The following is a 24949-nucleotide window of genomic DNA, read 5'->3' on the forward strand; positions in this document are numbered from 1 at the left end:
ATGGATTATATTATTTGGTGATTTAGGAAAATTGAGAGGAGAATTTTTATACATATACCATATATATTATTTTGCAAAAAGTTATAATTCAAATTGCTGGCATCCTTTGTAACAAATAGAATTCTCTTTTTGGTGAATCAAATATGGCAACAGACTCATGGAAGGTACTTTCTACTGCATTTTGTTTATGAAAAATTTTATTTTCATTTCATTTTGCTGTTAATGTTTTCTTACTAATTAGAAACATTTTTTCTTACGAATTAGAAACATTCTATAATGTTTTCCTACTAATTAGAAACATTCTATGATGTTTTCATACTAATTAGAAACATTCTATAATGTTTTCATACTAATTAGAAACATTCTATAATGTTTTCATACTAATTAGAAACATTCTATGATGTTTTCCTACTAATTAGAAACTTTCTATAATGTTTTCCTACTAATTAGAAACATTCTATAATGTTTTCTTACTAATTAGAAACATTCTATAATGTTTTTTTACTACTTAGAAACATTCTATGTGAACAAATGTATCTCAGGACTATGGTATCAGTGACCATTACCTTTCAAATAGTGTTCATGTAAGACACAGGGAAACAGGTGTCATTGAAAAACTTTGTGTAAGTTATTTTAACAATTCAAAGTCAGTTTAGTATGAAGTTTTTATGCACTGGTCAAGGACCCAAATTAATGCAAAAAAAGATGCTTCTCAACTATTTTAAATTTTTTCATGAATCATTATGTGACATTGAGAAATGCAAAAGTTTGCTGCAGATTCTGCTGATTTTACAAAGGTGTTGCTTTTGTAGAGTAAGTTCCTGCAAGATAAAAATAAGATGTACCATGAAGAAGTAAAAATTTATCTATGACCAAAAACTTGTTTCTTAATACACAAAAATATGTCACTTTGTTCATCTAAAAGTGCATTTGCATGATATCTAAAAGTTTGCCAAAAATGTTTTTGATTTCAATAGCCTTTGTAGAGGAAGCTGTAACCGTTTTGCACTGTTTGGTGTCTTATTTTTTGTTCTGGTCAATTTGAAAAGCTTTTTATTGAAACTTGCATTTGGACTGTTTCCCCAGTAATCTATGTTTTAAGATAATTCTAATGATATCAAGTCCCATTATTCGACATAGGCACTTAAATCCAACATGACAGATATTGTATCAATTTGTAACCTAAGATTGTGAAAATACCTTCAACTGAAATTCACATGCCCATTTGTGTAATATTAATTTGCACCCTGTTTAAGGACGTTAAACCACATTGAATACATTCAACCACTTTTGTATACATTCAACCACATTTGAAAACATTCATCTACATTTGAATACATTCATTTACTTTTGTGTACATTCAACCACATTTGGAAACATTCATCTACATTTGAATACATTCATCTACTTTTGTGTACATTAAACCACATTTGAATACATTCATGTACATTTGAATACATTCATCTATTTTTGTGTACATTCAACTACATTTGAATACATTCATCTACATTTGAATACATTCATCTACTTTTGTGTACATTCAAACACATTTGAATACATTCATCTACATTTAACTGTATTGAACTACATTTGACAGGCAATGAGTGCTTTGACATCAACATGTGTAATAATGACATCTTCCATAATGTTATTGATATATATTCCCTAATTTCATCCCCTCTAAAAGCATATTCAGTCTTTCTTCTATAACATTTATGCATGTTTTTTTGCAGAAAAGTTATGGTTTTTGTGTACATTCAACTACATTTGAATACATTCATCTACTTTTGTGTACATTCAAACACATTTGAATACATTCATCTACATTTGACTGTATTGTACTACATTTGACCGGCAATGAGTGCTTTGACATCAACATGTGTATTAATGACTTCTTCCATAATGTTATTGATATATATTCCCTAATTTCATCCCCTCTAAAAGCACATTCAGTCTTTCTTCTATAACATTTATGCATGTTATTTTGCAGCAAAGTTATGGCTTTATTGAGTGTGCTGAACAGGATCTTCAAGTGTTCTTTCATTACAGTCAGTACAAAGGACATTCAAGTGAACTGGAACTTGGTGGTTTGTAAATTTTGCTTATTTTCACCCTTCAACGACTCTTATATTACTTGTTATGTGTGCAACTACACCATTAGTATTATATTGTTTTTCTGAAACGTTGATATAATTTCATTCAAGTATGAGGCTTGTTGCCTTTCTGCTATTTAATAAGGGGAACAAGCTGTTTTGTGGGCTTATCCAGTTATTCAGAGCATTTGTTTCATCAGTCATTATTTGAAAAGCATTCTTTGTCAAGTAATTCATTGGGTTTCCTCATATGACTTTTCACTCTCTACCATAATCAGTGGTGACACTTTATGACATATTGGGAGAGGAAGCTCATCCTCAAGGCATGAGATTTCTATGGAGATTCCAGGGCATGCCTTTGTTGGTATACTTTTAAAATTTGATCTCCACCATCTGAATCCCACCACAGTTCATGTTATCAACACGTGGCATTCACGTGCCTTCACGATGTTGTATGAGGGTGTTCTTTGCTATTCTAACTTGCACTGTTCTGTCTTTTTAATGTGAATGTGATGGGTATTCTGAAGGACTCTGTCTGCAAAAAATGTGTGTCCAAATGTTAGTGTTAGTTAAAACAACTTTTCAAACTCATGTATAGTCTTTGTTTTATTGTGGGGTAAAACGAAACAGAACTTTTGTTTATTTACCTAGTCAGAACAAACCACTGATCATTGACTTGTTGGGGAGTTTCACACTGTAATCCTTCACCATCCGCCCCACCCCGCCTATCCCCTTGTTTCTACTGCTACTGCAAAGGCCACTGCTCTGGTCTATTATCTGAAGTGTAAAGAACATTTCGATTGATATTGATAGTCGATTAAATCTTTTTTTGTTTAGACTGTGTGGAGTTTGAAGTGACATCAGATTCTCGTAAGGGTAAACCAATTGCATGTCGAGTGGTGAAATTGGAACAAGGCTCTGTTACATTTGAAGTAAGTGACCTTGACACCTTGTGTACTTTTTGACGCTTGCCGTGTATGCACGTTCATCCTGGTTTGGTTTACAAAGTTTTACGAGAAATTGAGAAATCGTCTTTTGGTGAATCATCCATTTATGTTTCCTTTGTAGGAAAAAAGCGAGGAAAGAGTTGTTGGTAAAGTGGAAGTTGAGGCGAGGTTGTCGAGACACAGCTACCCCAAACAGGTGATTTTCATCGTGATCAATTAGCTGGGAAAATGTAATAGTCAGTGGCGAAGCAAACGCGTTAATTAAGGGATGGGGAGGGGTAGATAACAAATTCATCTATGCACGTCTTTATGCATGGAACACAATGGAACTCAATACGGCAGGACATGCATATGTGGAATATATGGATGTGTGCTCACCCCCTCCCCCCAGTTATCGTGCTTGCTACACCACTGTTCATTATGCATATTGCTTTAAAATTACTCGTTGTTAATGGTCGTGTATGAATTTTTTGAGTTGCGTATTCCTGTTGTTTTATTGTACTTTGAATGTTTGTGATGTCGTTTTCAAAGAGTTTCATCATTATTTTGTAGCAGTTATTTCGCAATGGCGAGTCCGAATGTGGTCGCGTTAGTTATGAAGTGAACGGAGTAAGTACTGTTTGAACTTCTTCCATTTTTATGCATCTTTACGTGGCTAACTTTAATACTTAAGTCATTTTTTGGGGTTTGAGAGAAAGAATTAATGTAAAATATAAAAAGTATCAGACTTTTTACTCAACATCTTTTATCAAACATTTATCGATTGGGCAATAAATACAGAACACACCAGTGAGCAAAATATTTGCTTTTGGGCAAAAATCCCAAAATTGAAACAGGCAAGAAAGTTAGTGACGTGACGATAAGGGAAACTGTAGATTACTGCCTGCAAATTATTGACATTTCCTTCATCTTTTTTGAAACAGGTTTTCGTTGTTATTTCTTTTTTGGATTTTGATCGTTCCCTCCACACCATAGAAAGCTTGCTATGCATATTTTGCCGTATTAAATTAATTTTTTAGGCTTTTTGACATGCATACCTACATAAACATTGACTACCTCCCCACCCCACAATTATCGAGGCTGTTATAGCGCCACTGTATTCTCGCCCTTGATGAGTTAAAATTATACTGCAATATGGGATCAGGATTAGATCAGATGAGATGAGTTTAAGATCATTGCATATACAGGTCTACACGGTCAGGGGTGGAGTTTAAGATCATTGCATGATACAGGTATGCACTGTCATGGGGGTAGAGTTTAAGTTCATTGCATAATACAGGTCTACACGGTCAGGGGTGGACTTTAAAATGAATGTATAATACAGGTTTGCACGGTCAGGGGTTGGTGTTTAAAATCATTGCATAATACAGGTTTGCACGGTCAGGGGGTGATGTTTAAAATCATTGCATAGTACAGGTCTGCACGGTCTGGTGGGTGGTGTTTAAAATCATTGCATAGTACAGGTCTGCACGGTCTGGGGGTGGTGTTTAAAATCATTGCATAGTACAGGTTTGCACGGTTAGGGGGTGGATCTTTATGATTCTAACCGTTGCTCCTTTTCTTTCAGGAATTGTTTTTTCTTCCACATTATCAAGCTGGTGTTTTATCAAAGTCTGCACTGCACTGCTACAGTTCATAAACCTCTATAGAAATGGACAATGCTGTGCCGTGGAGTTGTTGCTGCTCGAAACTTCGCCTCCTGTTTACGTTCAAAGAATTGTGTGCTCGCTCAAGGAATCGTTTGGTTTCATCGATAGAGCTGACAAAGTGAACGAGGTTTGTGTTTGGGCCGTTGCAGTTTCTCCCTGTAGATCAATATTGATAATTTATTGTTTAATACAAAATGAGTTTTATCAGTTATTTCACTTATGTATACGATTTGATCATTTGTAATTTTACACACGATGACTTCTGATTGGCATTTGACGTAGGATTGGAAATTTTCGGTTTGCAAACGAGTCACGTGACTCATCTGACGTATTTTTGTGATAGCTGACGACAGCAACAAGTTTATTTTTGGAAATTCGTAAAATTTGTTTGTAAAAACTTGGCCAATTATTTTGTCAGGTAAAGAAGTTGCAGTCTCAGTGGAGCGTCTACCAAAAGGTACAGTGAAATTTGATGATGTGAGCAAAGACACATTTCAAGGCACCATCGAGGAAGTACATTATCGGACAAAAAGACAGGAACCGTTAAATGGTGTGATATTGTACAACACAAGCAATGGTAGTTCACAGCTGCCATATTGGGAGAAAGATGTCTTGGGGGTGTTCACCGTCTTGACTTGGGATGTTGTTGGTTTTAAAATTGCTAAAGGTAAATATGGTTTTTTGTAACTGTTGGTATTATTTCAACATGTGCAAGATCAATGAGAGATGATTTTGTTGATCTAGGCAAAGAACAGTTTAAGACTGATCGAGATATCTAGTATATATAGATTAAGTTACGATCGATAAACCAGGCGGGAATCGTACACAAAATATAAATATTAAATTACTAAGTTAGTTTAGTTTAGGTTTCCTTCTGTAGTAACACTGGATCAATAAGAGCTTATCTTTACTGGATCTTTAGGAAGAAGAGTTTAGAACTGGTAGAGATATCTAACATAAATAAACTTGGTTTAGTTCAGGTTTGTTTCTGTGGTAACACTGGATCAACAAGATATGATCTTAACAGGATCATAAGAAAGAAAAGTTTAGGACTGATAGAGATATCTAGTATAAATAAAGTTAGATCTGTTTAAGTTTTCTTCTGAAATATTAGCCTAATTGGTTGTTAAAATCTAGGCTCTTATATGCGAAGTTTTACTTTACTCCCTACTTCAGCGTCATATCTAATCTTAGTTAAAAATAACTTTGTTACTGTATCAATGGGTGCTCCATCGACAATTCTTTAAAACTTCAACTAGTCTTCCTTTGCTTAGACATTACCATGTTTAGACGTAACATTTTGTTTTAAACTAGTTCGTTGTCCTCCTTATTGTTGATTGAATGTTTTGGTGTCTTGTTTAACGTGCATGTCTGAACATTTGAAGAAAATACCAAACGTGTATGTACCTTACAGAATAACCAAGCTTTCAAACTATAGTTTTCCTTTGAGTGTTTCCAGTTGGATATGGCAACATGTCCATACAATGAAAGAAATTAACAAATTTTCCCCGTGATATCGGGAATATAAAGCACGCTTCCATCTTTTAGCCACTCAGTCAAGCGATACATCTCTCTTCTTTTCGTGCAGATCGGCGTGATTCTTTAAGAAGAGCAACGGAAATTCATCTCATCAAGGAAGTGGAAAGCAGCAATGGATGCAATGTCAGAGAAAGAGTAAGTTTTAATTCTCCTTTACATTTGCTAGTGTTTAGACTGCGTCATGAGGAAGCCATTTCTCCAAATTTAGCGGGAAATTGTTTACCTTTATCACTGTGATGGCAAATGTTAATTGCTTTGAGTTATGGTTTGACCTTTACCCTCCTCGTCTATGAGTATTTTATCCACCCACCCCGTCAAAAATTTACTCCCCTCAAGTTGTACCTCCCTAAAAGGTATACTTGCTCTCGAAGCATTCAAATTTTCACAATGTATCGTTGAAAATAAAGGTTTGTCCAAAGTATTTTACTGTCTTCAATCTCTCGTATTTTGTTGGGAATCTTTTATTTTCGACAACGCTAACATTGTGCTCCATGGGCATTGGCATTGAGCATTTTTATTTTATGAATGTCGATGTATAACTATAGTGCACAGAATCGACTTAAACTCGTTTCCTTCTTAAAGATCTATGTTAAAAATTATTGTTGGTGTAATGTGATTAAATGCATGATTTTTTGTTCCTTGTTAGGGGTTTGTTTCGGCTTTGAAAGACGGCTATGGCTTCATTCAGTGTTGTGATAGGGATACATTAAATGCATAATTTTTGTTCCTTGTTAGGGGTTTGTTTCGGCTTTGAAAGACGGCTATGGCTTCATTCAGTGTTGTGATAGGGATACATTAAATGCATAATTTTTGTTCCTTGTTAGGGGTTTGTTTCGGCTTTGAAAGACGGCTATGGCTTCATTCAGTGTTGTGATAGGGATACATTAAATGCATAATTTTTTGTTCCTGGTAAGGGTTTGTTTCGGCTTTGAAAGACGGCTATGGCTTCATTCAGTGTTGTGATAGGGATACATTAAATGCATAATTTTTGTTCCTTGTTAGGGTTTGTTTCGGCTTTGAAAGACGGCTATGGCTTCATTCAGTGTTGTGATAGGGATACATTAAATGCATAATTTTTGTTCCTTGTTAGGGTTTGTTTCGGCTTTGAAAGACGGCTATGGCTTCATTCAGTGTTGTGATAGAGATACATTAAATGCATGATTTTTGTTCCTTGTTAGGGATTTGTTTCGGCTTTGAAAGACGGCTATAGCTTTATTCAATGTTGCGATAGGGATACAAGATTATTCTTTCATTTCAGCGAGTTGATTGATGCGGTGAGTTTTGTTATTATGGCAATCGTAAGCAAAACCTTTCAAATCAACCTCTTCTAACCACGTTAGAACATCGTTTGCTACGTAAAGCTCGATATGTGCCAGTGAAAGTATGTCAAGATAAATCGATGGAGAAAGTAGCTTTGCTGATTAGTTTAAAGTATCGTTAAATGTTTGTAGATGAAGATCGTCCAGGCTTGGTGAAGTTCTGAGAAGGACTGTTGGTGTTGTTGTTGACTGTCAGCCGTATAACCAGAGTATTGACAACCTTCGCTGTAGGCTTCACTCTTAAGATGACTACCGCTTAGGTTGTCAAACGTCAGTCAACATCAACAACAATCCTTCTCAAGATTTCCATAACGTGGACGATCTACATCTACACACATGCAAAGGTACTCCGGGTTCAAATCATTTAATTTAAAGCCTTATCAGTTAGTGCATGATCGTCTCAAAATTATTGCTTGTCGTGATGCAGTTGCTGTTTTATTTTCCATAGGAACAAGAAATCAACTTTTCCGGTGAAGTGGAGTTCAGTGTAGTCGAGGTTCGTAAAAGATGCATTTTGAGATTTTTGTCGACTGACTGATTTCTACAACTTTAAAACTCGTTTACAGGATCACGTGTCCGGAAGGCTGAATGCGATTCGTGTGAGAATCTTACCACGGGGAAACATAACTCTCAGGTATAGTCACCATAGTGTATCAACCAATCATATAGTCACCATAGTGTATCAACCAATCATATAGTCACCATAGTGTATCAACCAATCATATAGTCACCATAGTGTATCAACCAATCATATAGTCACCATAGTGTATCAACCAATCATATAGTCACCATAGTGTATCAACCAATCATATAGTCACCATAGTGTATCAACCAATCATATAGTCACCATAGTGTATCAACCAATCATATAGTCACCATAGTGTATCAACCAATCATATAGTCACCATAGTGTATCAACCAATCATATAGTCACCATAGTGTATCAACCAATCATATAGTCACCATAGTGTATCAACCAATCATATAGTCACCATAGTGTATCAACCAATCATATAGTCACCATAGTGTATCAACCAATCATATAGTCACCATAGTGTATCAACCAATCATATAGTCACCATAGTGTATCAACCAATCATATAGTCACCATAGTGTATCAACCAATCATATAGTCACCATAGTGTATCAACCAATCATATAGTCACCATAGTGTATCAACCAATCATATAGTCACCATAGTGTATCAACCAATCATATAGTCACCATAGTGTATCAACCAATCATATAGTCACCATAGTGTATCAACCAATCATATAGTCACCATAGTGTATCAACCAATCATATAGTCACCATAGTGTATCAACCAATCATATAGTCACCATAGTGTATCAACCAATCATATAGTCACCATAGTGTATCAACCAATCATATAGTCACCATAGTGTATCAACCAATCATATAGTCACCATAGTGTATCAACCAATCATATAGTCACCATAGTGTATCAACCAATCATATAGTCACCATAGTGTATCAACCAATCATATAGTCACCATAGTGTATCAACCAATCATATAGTCACCATAGTGTATCAACCAATCATATAGTCACCATAGTGTATCAACCAATCATATAGTCACCATAGTGTATCAACCAATCATATAGTCACCATAGTGTATCAACCAATCATATAGTCACCATAGTGTATCAACCAATCATATAGTCACCATAGTGTATCAACCAATCATATAGTCACCATAGTGTATCAACCAATCATATAGTCACCATAGTGTATCAACCAATCATATAGTCACCATAGTGTATCAACCAATCATATAGTCACCATAGTGTATCAACCAATCATATAGTCACCATAGTGTATCAACCAATCATATAGTCACCATAGTGTATCAACCAATCATATAGTCACCATAGTGTATCAACCAATCATATAGTCACCATAGTGTATCAACCAATCATATAGTCACCATAGTGTATCAACCAATCATATAGTCACCATAGTGTATCAACCAATCATATAGTCACCATAGTGTATCAACCAATCATATAGTCACCATAGTGTATCAACCAATCATATAGTCACCATAGTGTATCAACCAATCATATAGTCACCATAGTGTATCAACCAATCATATAGTCACCATAGTGTATCAACCAATCATATAGTCACCATAGTGTATCAACCAATCATATAGTCACCATAGTGTATCAACCAATCATATAGTCACCATAGTGTATCAACCAATCATATAGTCACCATAGTGTATCAACCAATCATATAGTCACCATAGTGTATCAACCAATCATATAGTCACCATAGTGTATCAACCAATCATATAGTCACCATAGTGTATCAACCAATCATATAGTCACCATAGTGTATCAACCAATCATATAGTCACCATAGTGTATCAACCAATCATATAGTCACCATAGTGTATCAACCAATCATATAGTCACCATAGTGTATCAACCAATCATATAGTCACCATAGTGTATCAACCAATCATATAGTCACCATAGTGTATCAACCAATCATATAGTCACCATAGTGTATCAACCAATCATATAGTCACCATAGTGTATCAACCAATCATATAGTCACCATAGTGTATCAACCAATCATATAGTCACCATAGTGTATCAACCAATCATATAGTCACCATAGTGTATCAACCAATCATATAGTCACCATAGTGTATCAACCAATCATATAGTCACCATAGTGTATCAACCAATCATATAGTCACCATAGTGTATCAACCAATCATATAGTCACCATAGTGTATCAACCAATCATATAGTCACCATAGTGTATCAACCAATCATATAGTCACCATAGTGTATCAACCAATCATATAGTCACCATAGTGTATCAACCAATCATATAGTCACCATAGTGTATCAACCAATCATATAGTCACCATAGTGTATCAACCAATCATATAGTCACCATAGTGTATCAACCAATCATATAGTCACCATAGTGTATCAACCAATCATATAGTCACCATAGTGTATCAACCAATCATATAGTCACCATAGTGTATCAACCAATCATATAGTCACCATAGTGTATCAACCAATCATATAGTCACCATAGTGTATCAACCAATCATATAGTCACCATAGTGTATCAACCAATCATATAGTCACCATAGTGTATCAACCAATCATATAGTCACCATAGTGTATCAACCAATCATATAGTCACCATAGTGTATCAACCAATCATATAGTCACCATAGTGTATCAACCAATCATATAGTCACCATAGTGTATCAACCAATCATATAGTCACCATAGTGTATCAACCAATCATATAGTCACCATAGTGTATCAACCAATCATATAGTCACCATAGTGTATCAACCAATCATATAGTCACCATAGTGTATCAACCAATCATATAGTCACCATAGTGTATCAACCAATCATATAGTCACCATAGTGTATCAACCAATCATATAGTCACCATAGTGTATCAACCAATCATATAGTCACCATAGTGTATCAACCAATCATATAGTCACCATAGTGTATCAACCAATCATATAGTCACCATAGTGTATCAACCAATCATATAGTCACCATAGTGTATCAACCAATCATATAGTCACCATAGTGTATCAACCAATCATATAGTCACCATAGTGTATCAACCAATCATATAGTCACCATAGTTTATCAACCGTATAACCAGAGTATTGACAATCTTCGCTGTAGGCTTCACTATGATCATTTGACGTACTAAAATTTCTCAAAATATAGGAAGTTGAATTTTTCGAGAAATTATTAGGCGTTTTCTGAAATTTAGCGTACTATAAAAGAATATAATTAAACATAAAATTTATTTCCTTTTTAACTATAAGAGTGAACGAGAGTGAATGATTCTGAACAGTATTTGAAAACAATTTGGAACATAACATCAAATTTTTAGAATAAGGATGAAGTCAATATTTGAAATAGGATAACGGCTGTAATACTTTTTATCTAAATACATTAAATAAGAAATAAAGTTAAATTACAAACAAACAGTGGCGTAGCATGCTCAGTAATTTATTTTTCTTGGGGGGAAGGAATTTTCATACATTCATAATTTTGGAGTCAGTGGAATATGTATGAATATGTACACACTGTCATCTCATTAATTTACCTGACGTAAGAAACAAGAAGTTTTAGTGGATGGAGTTTACTTTCTTACCAACTATGTTAGTGGTAGTAAAATGTTGCTGTTCTTGTCCTTTCCTATTTTCGCTTATTATCCCCATTATAATATTCATTATAAAATCATCCAAAATTATCGAATTAATTGAATTTTCTGATGATTTGATTGCAAGAGTGCTAGGAGCATTGTGTTTTGCTGTAGACTAGAGATCAACAAAAAAGAAGAAATGGGTTGGAAGCAACGACACAAGATTTTACAAAACAAGAAAAATTCATGTGATCGAAAAACATATCCTCTCTTATAGTTTTTGTCAGCCCTCTCCTTGTTTTTCAACACTGGCAGGAACACCCACCGAAAGATTGATCTAGGTAGTCGGTACCAAACTTTTTCCACCTTTCTTAACGTCTATTTTCTTTCTTCCCCTTTAGGAAAAATCTCAAACCTCAGAGATTGGATGTTGTGTGTTCATTAAAGTGTTAGCTGTACGTATTGTATGTGGGTCAAATCAACGTCATTTACACATCGGATTTTCGTAGCATATGAGAATATATCCATTTGAAGGTAACCAAACGTCACGCCTTGCGTTATCGAGCATTTTGCTAACATAAACATATCTGGAGATACCCCAACATGGACGACTTTGAAAGAATTTCCTCTTCTCACGATTCATACAAACTCTCCCTTAATGAGAACCTCATATCAATAGCTACAAGTCTTCACTTATCGACAGTATAGTAAAAATACAGTAGAGCAAGTCCATTGAATTTTTGTGCTACGTATATCTCATTGCGCGTATGATTACTATATTGGAAGCTAGTAAATTGACTTTTTGAGTAATAGGAGTGCTGAGCTGGCTAACGGCAGTCTGTTATCTAATTATATGTACAGCAGAAAGTTTCTCAGCAAAGTGGACCTTTGGTATGTTTCCTTTACTATGACTTAACATCTGTCCAAGGCAGTTCTATTCAACTCTTTTAATTTCACTATATTTTGCTTCCTAACTTCGTAATTTATATAATCTATTTGACACCGTCTCATTTTGTATTCTAACACCTTATGTAAATATGATTATTTCTCATAACATCCTATTAAGCATGCAATGCTACCCAACCTTCCGATTTGTTAAATACGGCCCTATAATGCAGCGGATGTTGAGTTTTATTTTATGTTTTTCTACGTGTTTCTGTGCACCTGTTCACTTCAGAATTGTTTTATTATTGATGAGGAATATTTACTCTAAACGTCCCTAATGAATATTTTGATGAGAAAATACGTCAGTAAACGTCCCTGTGATAACAAGAGGCCACCATGTTATTACATAGTTAAATGTTGTTAATGACTTAATGTTGACAATGACCATATACAGTCTCTCAGATCTATAACAATTCAAACCAGCGGTTCATAACAGGTAATTTTACAAACAAATCTAAACAAATTTCGAAAAACAAACAGCAAAAAATTTGAAAACAAAAGAAAACAGGAGAGAATGCCAACTTTTACAAAACAGCGAGGACAAAAAGTAAAGAAAGGCTTCGTTTCAGTTTAAATAATACTTTATAATAAACCTTTTATTAACTTGTTTATTCGCTCTTCGAGCCTGCGAGGTCTGCACATAAAGAATTAAATGATCCGAATTTCTCTTTAAAGAATTCGCGATTGCTAAAGGACTTATTATACAACTAACTTTAATACGGTTTTAAAATTTATGTGTTTCTACATGCTTTTCCTTCCACCTGTTCACATCAAAACGTAGGCTTAACAACAACACTTTACAGCTAATTAACATAGCTAAGTTACGAAGAAAATTGTGAAAATTGCCTAAATTGAAATGATCCTTGCTTGTAGTAGACTTTGATAATATCCAACAGAGTGGCTGTCCAATGCATCAACTAGAAGTTTGTTTTACCAAATTAAAATTAATATTGAAATGTTAAATTGTTGTTCTTAATTCTTTACCGCTGAACCCAATCACTTAAACCATTTTTCATTCATAAGTCATTATTCTTGATGCATTATTTTTTGCATTTCTCATTGTATTTGTGCTGTCGTCTTGTGAACAAAGTTGTAAGAAATAAAAAGCTGGTTTCATGTTGTAAATTTTACTGTATAGTTCGGTTCGACATAAATTGGTGTATTTGCGGTTACAATTTTTTACCAATGAATGTTAGCAAAAATTAAATTTAGTGTTAACAAAGTTGATATTTAAGAACTTAAAATACGCAATGGGAACAATATCATTTTATGTCATTTAGCACTTGAAGTCATTAACCTGTTTTGCCGTGTTCACCCAGTTTAGATGCATTAATTTTGCTTCGGCGCTTTGTCTAAACAGAGGTAAAATATCAAAAACTTATCTTCTATAACATTGCTTCGTCAACCAATGTATGTATCTTAATTTTTCTTTGTTTCCAAATTTTCTAACACATTTAAAGTATTATTGTTGATTCGTAAAGGGTAGGATTTGAGGCAAAACAAAATTCAATAAAATGATAAATAATTGTGGCAGTCGGCATAAGTGCATGTTTATATATTCTCAATACACGCTACTCCACACTTGAGGAAACAGCTTTGGCCAGCACTTACAAGTAAAACTTTGCGAAAACCACAACTCTATTGTTTACCATACTTGTACGAATATTCACTTTCTCTGTTTGTTTAAGGCGTATTTCTGCAGTTGCCTTTTTGTGTGCGTTTTTCAAACAAAGACGTAAAGACAATAAAAGAACAAAAGGTAAGATGTAATAAATTTCGTTGGCTACAGTTGATGGTAAAACGAATGTTTGTTTATCCTCGTTGCTTTGTTAGCATTTAATATACAGCAAATTTTTTCTTTGACTGAGTTTAGCAGCTTACATGATGCCGGCCTTCCCTCGAAGTATTGTGGTTTTCAAAGGCTAAAGACATCAACTATTAAACGTTTTCATAGATCAGAATTGAGTCAATTTTTTTCATAATTCCGTGGAAATTGTATGCAATCCAGGAATAGGCGTATTGTTTCATTGTTGATGAGGATATTTAGTCTAAACGTCCCTATTGAATACTTTGATGAGGAAATATGTCAGTAAACGTCCCTGTGATAACAAGAGGCCACCATGTTATTACATAGTTAAATGTTGTTAATGACTTAATGTTGACAATGACCATATACAGTCTCTCAGATCTATAACAATTCAAACCAGCGGTTCATAACAGGTAATTTTACAAACAAATCTAAACAAATTTCGAAAAACAAACAGCAAAAAATTTGAAAACAAAAAGAAAACAGGACAGAATGCCAACTTTTACAAAACAGCGAGGACAAAAAAGTAAAGAAAGGCCTCGTTGCAGTTTAAATATAACTTTATAATAAACCTTTTATTAACTTGTTTATTCGCTCTTCGAGCCTGCGAGGTCTGCACATAAAGAATTAAATGATCCGATATTTCTCTTTAAAGAGTTCCCAATTAGTAAAGGCCTTATAATACAACTAATTTTAATTTGGTATTTCAAAATTTATGTGTTTCTACATGCTTTTCCTTCCACCTGTTCACATCAAAACGTAGGCTTAACAACAACACTTTACAGCTAATTAACATAGCTAAGTTACGAAGAAAATTGTGAAAATTGCCTAAATTGAAATGATCCTTGCTTGTTGTAGTAGACTTTGATAATATCCAACAGAGTGGCTGTCCAATGCATCAACTAGAAGTTTGTTTTTTACCAAATTAAAATTAATATTGAAATGTTAAATTGTTGTTCTTAATTCTTTACCGCTGAACCCAATCACTTAAACCATTTTTCATTCATAAGTCATTATTCTTGAAGCGATGTTTTTCTTGTCATTTCTCACTGTATTTTCGCTGCTGTCGTATTGTGTCTATTGTTTAAACAAACACCTGTAGGCAATAAAGTTACAGCTGGTATTACGATGTAAATTTTACTGTATAGTTCGGTCCGACACAATTTGTTGTATTTAGGGCCTAAAATTTTGCTAATGACTGTCAGCAAAATTGAATTTACTGTTGGTAAAGTTGATAGTCAAAACTTAAAATACGTTTTATATTGTAACAATATAATTTTTCGTCATTGAGCACTTGAAGTCATTAACCTGCTTTGCCGTGTTTGCCCACATTAGATGCATTATTTGTGCTTCGTTGCTTCGTAGCTATAAACAGAGGTAATTCTCTAAAATGTCAAAACTCTATGTTCTATAACATTGCTTTGTCAACCAACAACAACATCCAAATTTCCAAACATTTAAAGTATTATTGTTGATTCGTAAAGGATAGGATTTGACGCAAAACAAATTCTATAAAATGTTGAATAACTGGGGCAGATGGCATGAGTGTTTGTATATACTCAATATGGCACTGTACATTTGAGGAAGCCGACAGCCTTGGCCAGCAGTTGCAAGTAAAACGTTGCGAAAGCCACAACTCTGTTGTTCGTCTGACTTGTATGTATCTTAATTTTTCTCTGTTTGTTTAAGGTGTATATCTGCAGTCGCCTTATTGTGTCCGTTTTCAATTAATAAAAACAAAGGTAAGATGTGATGTAGTTGATAGTAAAACGGAAGTTTCCTTATCTTATTTATATTATTTAATACTGCAAATTTTTCTTCGACTGAGTTTGGCAAATAAGTGTTAATACAAACACCACACAACTTACGCCCCCAAATGATTTGATTCTTATAGTAAATGGAGAGATTTTTCATTTACCACAATACCTCCACGCTAGATGTAGGATTTGGGACAGGTTATCACATTAATGTTTTGATTCATATATTTATATACTATCATATTTTTGCTCAAATCTCTCAACTACCTCAAAAGCAAATCCTATTCCACTGTTTTGTAAAAATTTTGTTCTTTAGCGGAACCTGCGAAAAATTAAAAGAAATCCCTTAAGATTTTCAATTCTTATGGAGTATTCATTGTCATCAAGTACTCCACAAATAACTGCAAGCAAAGGAATAAGCTTGAAAAATGTAAAAGTTGCACAACATTTCTACGATTTTCTGTGATATTTCTGTAAATTTTATAAAAGAATTTGAGCAATCTCAAGATAACGCTGAAACCCAAAACTACTTAGCTGCCCTTAATATCGACGTTCGTTTATTTCGTAAGCTCTTCCCTCCTCAATAGAAAAAGCTCCGCGGTGCATGTAATGTAAATATCTAACACCCTTTCAACATTATTTTTGGTCATTATCTTTTGAAATTTTAATTTATTTAGTTAATTTTTCAACTGTAACTTTTGAATTTGTCAACTGAGCAATTTAGCTGTTTTATACCTGCTAATGTGTTGAATTCGATGAATTAAAAATTCGAATGAAAATCCAATACGGGTATAGCATTAGAGACAATACGGGTATAACTATACAGCTATAGAGGCTGCGTTACAAGAAATTGTAAAGTACTTTATGATTTCATAGGTTTTGTATCATGACATAACAGGAAATTGAAATGAAATAGCTAATGGGAAGCTCTGCATGCACAATTGTTATTTTCATATTCAGATAAAGAATTTTAACATCGTCTTGGGTTTTTAATCTATTGTATCTAAAATAAATGATTTGCTTTGATTTTAATTTGATCTCGCTTTCTTCACTTCCTTAGCGCTATCCACTAAAAAGCATTTTTTCATCGTTCAATAAATCTCTTGAAACACAAGAAGTTGAAATTTAGACTGAACCGAGTAAGAAGAATAAAGCATAAATTTAAAGTTAACCAAGTTTCATTATTTTAAGAAAATTATAACCACGTACCTATATAATAGCTACAGTGGCTACCAATAAGAGAGCCATCATGCAGCCATATGAGACTAACTCGATCTATTTCTGAACAGTTTTTCTCGCTACACAATTTTGCTGAAATGACTTTTTTAGATAATGCTCATATATTGCTCAAAAATACGTTTTGATCGTGATCTGCTTGCATCACAGATGTAATTGTGACGTAGTCATTGTCGATCTAAATATAAATTTAAAGTCTTCTGTGATAACGTACATACATCCAACAATCAATTATAATTTAGAGCTTTACTGTATATCCTTGGATCTATGCAATGATGAGTTTAATGATATGGTGGTTATTGTGGCTGTTATTTGGTCAAGGATTCACAATGAAAATGGGTTGGAATGAAGAACTTGAGTTTTGTGAGGAAGAATGGAAGAAATTTGTGGCGGACAAAATTGAAATCGATTCGAAATGCAACAATACTCGTACACGTTGTTGTGTTGAGGAGAAGAAATATCTTTTGGAGCGATTTAAAATGTTTAGTGAAATATGTCCTCTTGAAGGTAAAGTAAACAACAGTTCAGTTTACAGTAAGTACAGAACATCAACTGGCCATGTACTTGGCAAACAATCACAACACTTATATTACTGAGGTACTGTTTAATTTAAATATGTAATTGAAACCGTGTTCTTAGAAAGTGCAATAAAGTAAGGTACCTAAAGTAAATGGTTTGAACCCGTAAGGTACATGTTAAAGTACTCAACTGATTTGGATACACTAGCTTCACAGCCTTGACGCAGAATAATATCTCGTTCATTGTTCCTCTGTCTAGTTACAAAAGCAAAGTAATATGACAGTAGAGTCAAAAATAGTAATATATGCTGTTATATGATATAGTCTGTATAGATATTGTCTATTTGGGTTTAAGGAGGACTTTTGATTCAATGTGAATAGTATGTAACATTTTGTGGCCAAATGAGTGTCACTTTCTACTTGTTCTTTTACTCTGGACAACCAGTTAAAGATAACTTAATTTTTTGTTAGGGACATGTGGATGCAGCCCGATTATTTTAAACTTTACTTTTGTGTCACACGTCAGTATTCGTTATCATCGTCTTATACGAAAAGCAATATCCGAAAAAAGGAAAGAACCAGAAAATTTCACGTGTTCACATAAGTTCATAAATGAAAGAGTAGAACAGCCGCCATATCGTATACGTTATGATAGCTTTGGAATCCGAAAATACAAATACCCTTACAAGTATGTTTTATACGGTGGAAAAAATCACACTTGTTATGTTGTCATCAACGTGAACCAAAAACAAGGTACATGCAAGGGCAGTTCATTTTAGTTTCTCCTGTGTCAGTTTAATTTATAGTACACCAATGTGATTATAATGCTTCATATTCAACTTCGCTCAAATCCATACTACACTTTGACCTATATTTAATTCATCATGTACGTATACTCTTTAGTGAATTTCTTTGCAGTTGCAAAGCTAATAGAATACACCCCGGAATAGCCAAGCATGTTTAATTCGTCATACATGTATTATAATGTAAACCTGTAAAAGAGTAAAAGCTCAATTCAAGAGCGTGTCTTGGTTGTTTTCGGGTTTATTGATTTTATTCATTAACGATCACGTTGGAAGATTTTGGTTGTTTGTTAATGGGTGTGAGGGTTAGGGTTAAGATGCTCATATATTGATCTGTGCTAGTTAAGCTTTATTATTATAATACAACGGTGATGCAATCTCGATTGTGATTGTCTAAAAGCCTTCAAATAATTGTCAATACACTATCACCTAGAAAAACATTGAAAATTACCTGTAGGTGACGAATTGTCTTTATGAGACAACTGTATATACAAGAAATATTTTTGTAGAATCTTCATCGAGACTTTCAAATGTTTTACTCTGCTCAAATTATCGGGAATATAGAGGAAAAAACACCGAAAGTGTTAAACTATTTGTCCAGAGAGTTTTCATCGCGTATTTACAGGAAATAGACGAAAGCGAACCGCAAAAATTTTCAATCAGACTGCAGTCAGCGCTATCCCCCTCAGGTTTGCTTCGGTAGATATCCAATTGACCTCGGTCTGAATATTCTTTTATATCATGCTCAACTTAATCCAAAAATTGTTAAATATTTTTAACGGGAGAATGTTCTTATATCACTTCAATAGAAATAAATTTCGTTGTATATTAACCCTCTGTATAATATCCCTGTACATATTTGTATGCATCTCTCTTCTGCATGTATAAACCTTTATAAACCCGTAAAAAAGCCTCACGATTTTGTAGAACCCCTAGCATGATATTTATTTAAATTGTTTTGAATTTTAAATTGTGCAACTCTGGTATTCTTATTATCAAGAGCACTATTTCACAGCACAACTTAAATGAACTCCACCAAAAAGAGTGTACAGCTTACAGAGTTCACAATTCAGTTTTACATTGAATTATATATTCCTTGTCTTCAAGTTTGAATAATACTAACCTAAATCATCAACTTTTTCTGGGCACAAATTTGTATAAGTGTTTAGATAAATTCCTTTTCAATAAAAACGAAAGTCATGGGAGTTTATACAGATGAAAAATCAGGTTCAGCAAACAATCTTAAAATATTTCAAATATTTCAATTGCGTAAACAAACCATAACTCTCCCTTTTCCATCGTAACAGACCGTGCGCCGTGAAATTTTTATTAATTGATTTTTTACACTTTTCAACTTGTTTGTAAAATTTTTCAGTCTCCATGCCATTGAACTAAAATACATGGAACGCTACATCAAGCATATAATTGAACCATATTTTACGCTACACGCGAGATTTTACCCAAGACACGCGCGTTTAGTGTTTCGAGTTCCTCTCGCGGAGTAAAAATTGATTGACTACACACTCGTGTCTGGGGTAAAGTCTTGCGTGTCTGGGGTAAAATGACGGCTTTAAAAATTATTAGGGTTTTGTATTACAGGTAGCGTTCCATGTATTTCAGCTCAATGCTCCATGCTGGATGCCTTAAATTGTTGCATACGCCATTATTTTTAAAATGACCCTCAACAGCAATTGGTTTATTTAATTCTTTAGAAACGTTGAATTTCAAGATGACTTTTTTTTGGAATGTTTTTTCCTATATTGATAGAATTCAGAATGCTAAATTATTTTTCATGAAGTCATATTATTTTTATATATATATTTTGTAGAGTGTGGTATTTTCAATCAATTTTATCATGTATCATTGTCCTTTTTCAGATATGAATGGATTTTTCATCAAACATGTTCAGTCAGGAAAGTGTGTTGTGGATAGTGTACCCCTTACCTTACTGCATACAATGTATTGTTTTGAGGAGTCAGCTTATTTCAAATTTTTACAATCTGGCTCCATCAATAGGTTGAATACAACAAGGTGTCTTATGAGTTACGGATTTTATGTAGACTTATCTCATGGAAATTTTAATGCAGAATGCGGAGCCATCAATACCATAACCCAGACAAATTGGGGTGGTCTATTCTATTCACGCTATAATAAATGCATAGTTGCTTCAGAAGATAATTAGGTGAAAGAAAAGACAGGATTCAATTTCGTGAGAATATTCATCCAGTTAGCGTATATATACTTAAACTCTAATTAAAAGCCACTGCAAGGCCACAGATATAGGAATGGCGCCAGTGAAGTCACTGCCATCACACACTTCATTTTTATCAAATCAATATTTATTTTACAAGAATTGACAAATAAGCTTGTATAGATATGAATTTACTTATTTTTTGTGTGTCTTTAATAGGCTCAGTAACATGTGATGGAAAAAATATATCGGACGTTAGTTGTTCTAATAATCAATATATGGTGATAAAAGTTGCAGAATATCGTGGATTGAGAAACGGAAGCATTTGTGGCTCAAGTTTTGATTACAATTGTAGTGTCGATGTAACATGTGACCTTAAAAATTACTGTGATGGTGAAAGAAAATGTAATGTAACTGTTGATGATAATCATTTCCCTTCAAATATTTGTCCTGGGTTGGAGAAATATCTTTACTTTGAATATCAATGTAACTACACAAGTATGCCATACAGAAAAATTTGCAATCGTAAGTATTATATTTGCAGATTATATTTTGCTTATTATTAAAGAGCTTCGGGACAAGTTTTGACCTTAATGCGCAATGGTATCAGTCAGGAAAGTGTGTTCGGGATCATTTACACTTCCTGTATACATGGAATTGTTTTGAAGAGTCAGCTTATTTAAATTTTACAATCTGGCTCCATCAATAGGTCGAATACAACAAGGTGTCTTGTGAGATACAGGTATAAGGTAATCTGATGGAAATTTTAATGGAGAATACGGAGCCATCAATGCCATAACCCAGACATTTTGGGGTGGTCTATTCTTTTCACGCAATAACAAATGCATAGTAGCTACAGAAGTTTATTTCCGCGTAAGACTGGTTAATTGTAAAAATGAAGAAGATCAGCGATTCAATTTTGGCAAGTTAGAATATTCATCCAGTTAGCGTATATATACTTAAACTCTACCTAAAAACCACTGCAAGGCCACAGATATAGGAATGGCGCCATCACTGCCATCACGCACTTTATTTTTATCAAATCAACTTTTATTTTATAGGAATTTAAAGATAAGCTTGTATAGATTGGAATTTACTTATTTTTTGTGTGTCTTCTATAGGATCAGTGACATGTGCTGGAAAAAATATATCGGACGTTAGTTGTTCTAATAATCAATATATGGTGATAAAATTTGCAGAATATCGTGGATTGAGAAACGGAAGCATTTGTGGCTCAAGTTTTGATCACAGTTGTAGTGTCGATGTAACATGTGACCTTAAAAATTACTGTGATGGTGAAAGAAAATGTAATGTAACTGTTGATGATAATCATTTCCCTTCAAATATTTGTCCTGGTTTGGAGAAATATCTTTACTTTGAATATCAATGTAACTACACAAGTATGCCATACAGAAAAATTTGCAATCGTAAGTATTATATGGGCAGATTATATTTTGCTTATTATTAAAGAGCTTCGGGACAAATTTTGACCTTAATGCGCAATGGTATGGTGCTCATTTTTATACTATGTACGTTATCAATTTAGAAAAGTTGACACAAATTTGAATTTTCGTCGGGTGTCTTCACCAGGCGTGGTTTGTTTATGCAGTTTTATCTCGTATTGTATAATTTAGTGTCTTTTATAATGTGACATTTAAACTTGTGTCCTAAATATTTTTCATAAGTTTAATGGTTTGGTGAATTTTGTGTTTTTAGTTTGTTAATGCAAACATTGTTCATGGAAACATATCTTCTTCCAGTCAATTTGATTTATCAAATCTATTTCTTTTTTAAAATCTTTTGGCCATTCTATGTAGGCCAAAAGTGACATTTACAATTGCATTTGTATTCATATTTTCATGACTTCACACTACAGAATTTTTACATATACTGTATATATATACAGATAGATTCATTACAATTCCTATGTATTGGGAAGCTAAACGCAGCGCTCACCTATAAAAAACGGTATTTGTTCTGGTTTCATTAATGATTCACATAATCACTTAGACACATTTTGTTGTGATTCGTGTTTACAACACAAGAGAAAAGTTCTCAGTTCAACTTATTTGCCTGTAGTTCATTTTCAACTTAAAGATTAAAATCAAAACAGTGCTTACCAACTTTAAGTGTAAATCTATAAGATACTGTGTCCATCAGAATGAGGAAAACATTTCTGGTTAAGTGCTTTTAAACTAAATTTTTTTTTAAGTTAATGTCACCTTCTGTGTTCTTCTGATATTCATACTCCTTGCATATATTTTATTCATGGACGAGATTTGTCATATTTATGTTCATAAAACCACTTCTAAAAACACAGACTTCACTTTAAGATATGCGCCATAATCACAATTAAAGGAAAAATAATTTTGATTTGTGTAGTTATGGATGTACGCCTGTCTAAGTCGAATCTTCCAAAGCGAAGGTGTCGTGAATGTTATTACCAAGTTTTGAAACTTCACCATTTGCAACAAAGGTCTTTTGCATCAAATGAAGACGATTATTTGTTATGAATGTGTTACTTTTGTCTTTTCAACTTACATCTGTCTATTGTTAAGCATCATGACTTACCTCTATCATCAAGACTTACATCTGACATCGTAGTGTCACTGTATTTTACGCTGACTTGGAGAATTTCACAATTCTTCTTTTACATAACAAAAGAAATATAGCATCACAAAATATAAACGATTGCTACTCTTAAATAATAAATAATTAAAACAGGTTTGCTGTGAATACTGAGGATTAAATTAATTTTACTCTTGCTACTTCATTTCGTGCTTCAAAAAATTTCCAATTGTCATTCCTCTGCAATACGATTGACGTTCACTCTTTAATGGAATTTAAATCGCTACGGTATTGTTGTTATTTGACAAGATACTTACGTTTTCTTGTCATAGCTGGCTTGATTCCAACTGGAATTTAACCTTATTTAATGAAAGCATGTAAAATCAGTCGTATTCCTCCAATATATCTTGTGCTCTTTTTCTTTCTTAAGAAAACAGTTTTTGATTTTTCAAATTTTACGTGAATGGAGAACAATATGAGAGTGCACCATTGCTCTCTATCAAATCAAACCAGTTCTAATGTTATAATGCATTTCAACCAAATACTTTTCTATTTAAGGTCATGTTTGTGATAATCCTCTATTAAAAAACGCAGAAAAATTCCCAGATTCTTGGTTTACTGCCTTCCCAAAGAGTCGTAGTGCTGCTAAAGCAAGAATATCCAGTGGTAGTTCATGGTGTGCTCCTGCTGCTAATAGTAATCATTACCTTCAACTGAATTTTCCGAGTCTTTATACAGTTAACGTTATCACTATCTTTGGAGACAGTTCAAGTTCAAGCTTTATAACTAAATATCACTTGCAGACAAACATTGATGGTGTGAACTGGAAATCTGAAAAATCCCAGAAGGTAACATAGACTTATCGAATTTGTATATTATAAATTTAAAGGGATTTTAAAATAGGAATGAAGTTATAAACTAAGTAAACTTTTAAATTGCTATTTATATACAAACTTGTGTGCAGATGTTGATTCAGTGGTGTAGCCGGCACGCAAAATTTCTGGTTCTATGTAAATTTCAGATCATTATCATTATTCATTTCTTTAGAGATCTATTGTTTTTACAGTTAGTGAGCTCTGAGAAATTTACATATAGCACGACCAAATTTGTGGGCTAGCTACGTCACTGTGTTGATTGTCTTGGTTACTCCTGCACTACGAAGGACTCTTGCATTTGATTATAAAGTTTAAATTGTAGCTATGTGCATGATTTGAAGAGATACATAGACAATGCATAAACTACTCTCCTCTGGACAGCGTTAAACAAACCTTTCTTTTCTCTAACCTTGCTCTGCAAATACACGAAAATCAATTTTTGTTTTATTCCAGATTTATCTAGAAAACAATGATGCGGCTGTAGAAAAGTTTTCTGGTGGCCTTAAATCCAAAGCTTTGCGAATC

General features: G+C 33.7%; 2 protein-coding genes and 1 long non-coding RNA gene across 3 annotated transcripts in view; all 3 read left to right on the forward strand.

The window, feature by feature from the left end:
• The window catches only part of LOC124452269, a 99725-nt gene extending 78156 nt beyond the window's left edge, over positions 1-21569 (forward strand). The window contains exons 3-8 of the mRNA XM_047002852.1: positions 14358-14428; positions 17712-17976; positions 18459-18740; positions 20668-20916; positions 21201-21479; positions 21526-21569. Of these exons, the coding sequence (XP_046858808.1) occupies positions 17742-17976; positions 18459-18740; positions 20668-20916; positions 21201-21479; positions 21526-21569 (1089 nt within the window). The 5' untranslated portion in view covers positions 14358-14428; positions 17712-17741. The remainder of the gene's footprint in view (positions 1-14357; positions 14429-17711; positions 17977-18458; positions 18741-20667; positions 20917-21200; positions 21480-21525) is intronic.
• Positions 1-24389, forward strand: LOC124451634 (cold shock domain-containing protein E1-like). Its single transcript, XM_047002257.1, has 8 exons — positions 1-164; positions 1991-2087; positions 2931-3025; positions 3162-3236; positions 3593-3649; positions 6278-6363; positions 7407-7502; positions 24108-24389. Exons 1-6 carry the CDS (start codon positions 144-146, stop codon positions 6293-6295), a joined length of 363 nt encoding a protein of 120 aa, XP_046858213.1. The 5' UTR covers positions 1-143; the 3' UTR covers positions 6296-6363; positions 7407-7502; positions 24108-24389.
• On the forward strand, positions 4785-6247 carry LOC124451644. Its single transcript, XR_006950590.1, has 3 exons — positions 4785-4816; positions 5108-5356; positions 6238-6247. It is a non-coding gene; the product is annotated as an uncharacterized LOC124451644 (long non-coding RNA).
• Positions 24390-24949: the final 560 nt, after the last annotated feature.

The sequence above is a fragment of the Xenia sp. Carnegie-2017 genome, unplaced genomic scaffold (genome assembly GCF_021976095.1).
Source record: "Xenia sp. Carnegie-2017 unplaced genomic scaffold, XeniaSp_v1 HiC_scaffold_24, whole genome shotgun sequence".
Classification (NCBI taxonomy): domain Eukaryota; kingdom Metazoa; phylum Cnidaria; class Anthozoa; order Malacalcyonacea; family Xeniidae; genus Xenia; species Xenia sp. Carnegie-2017.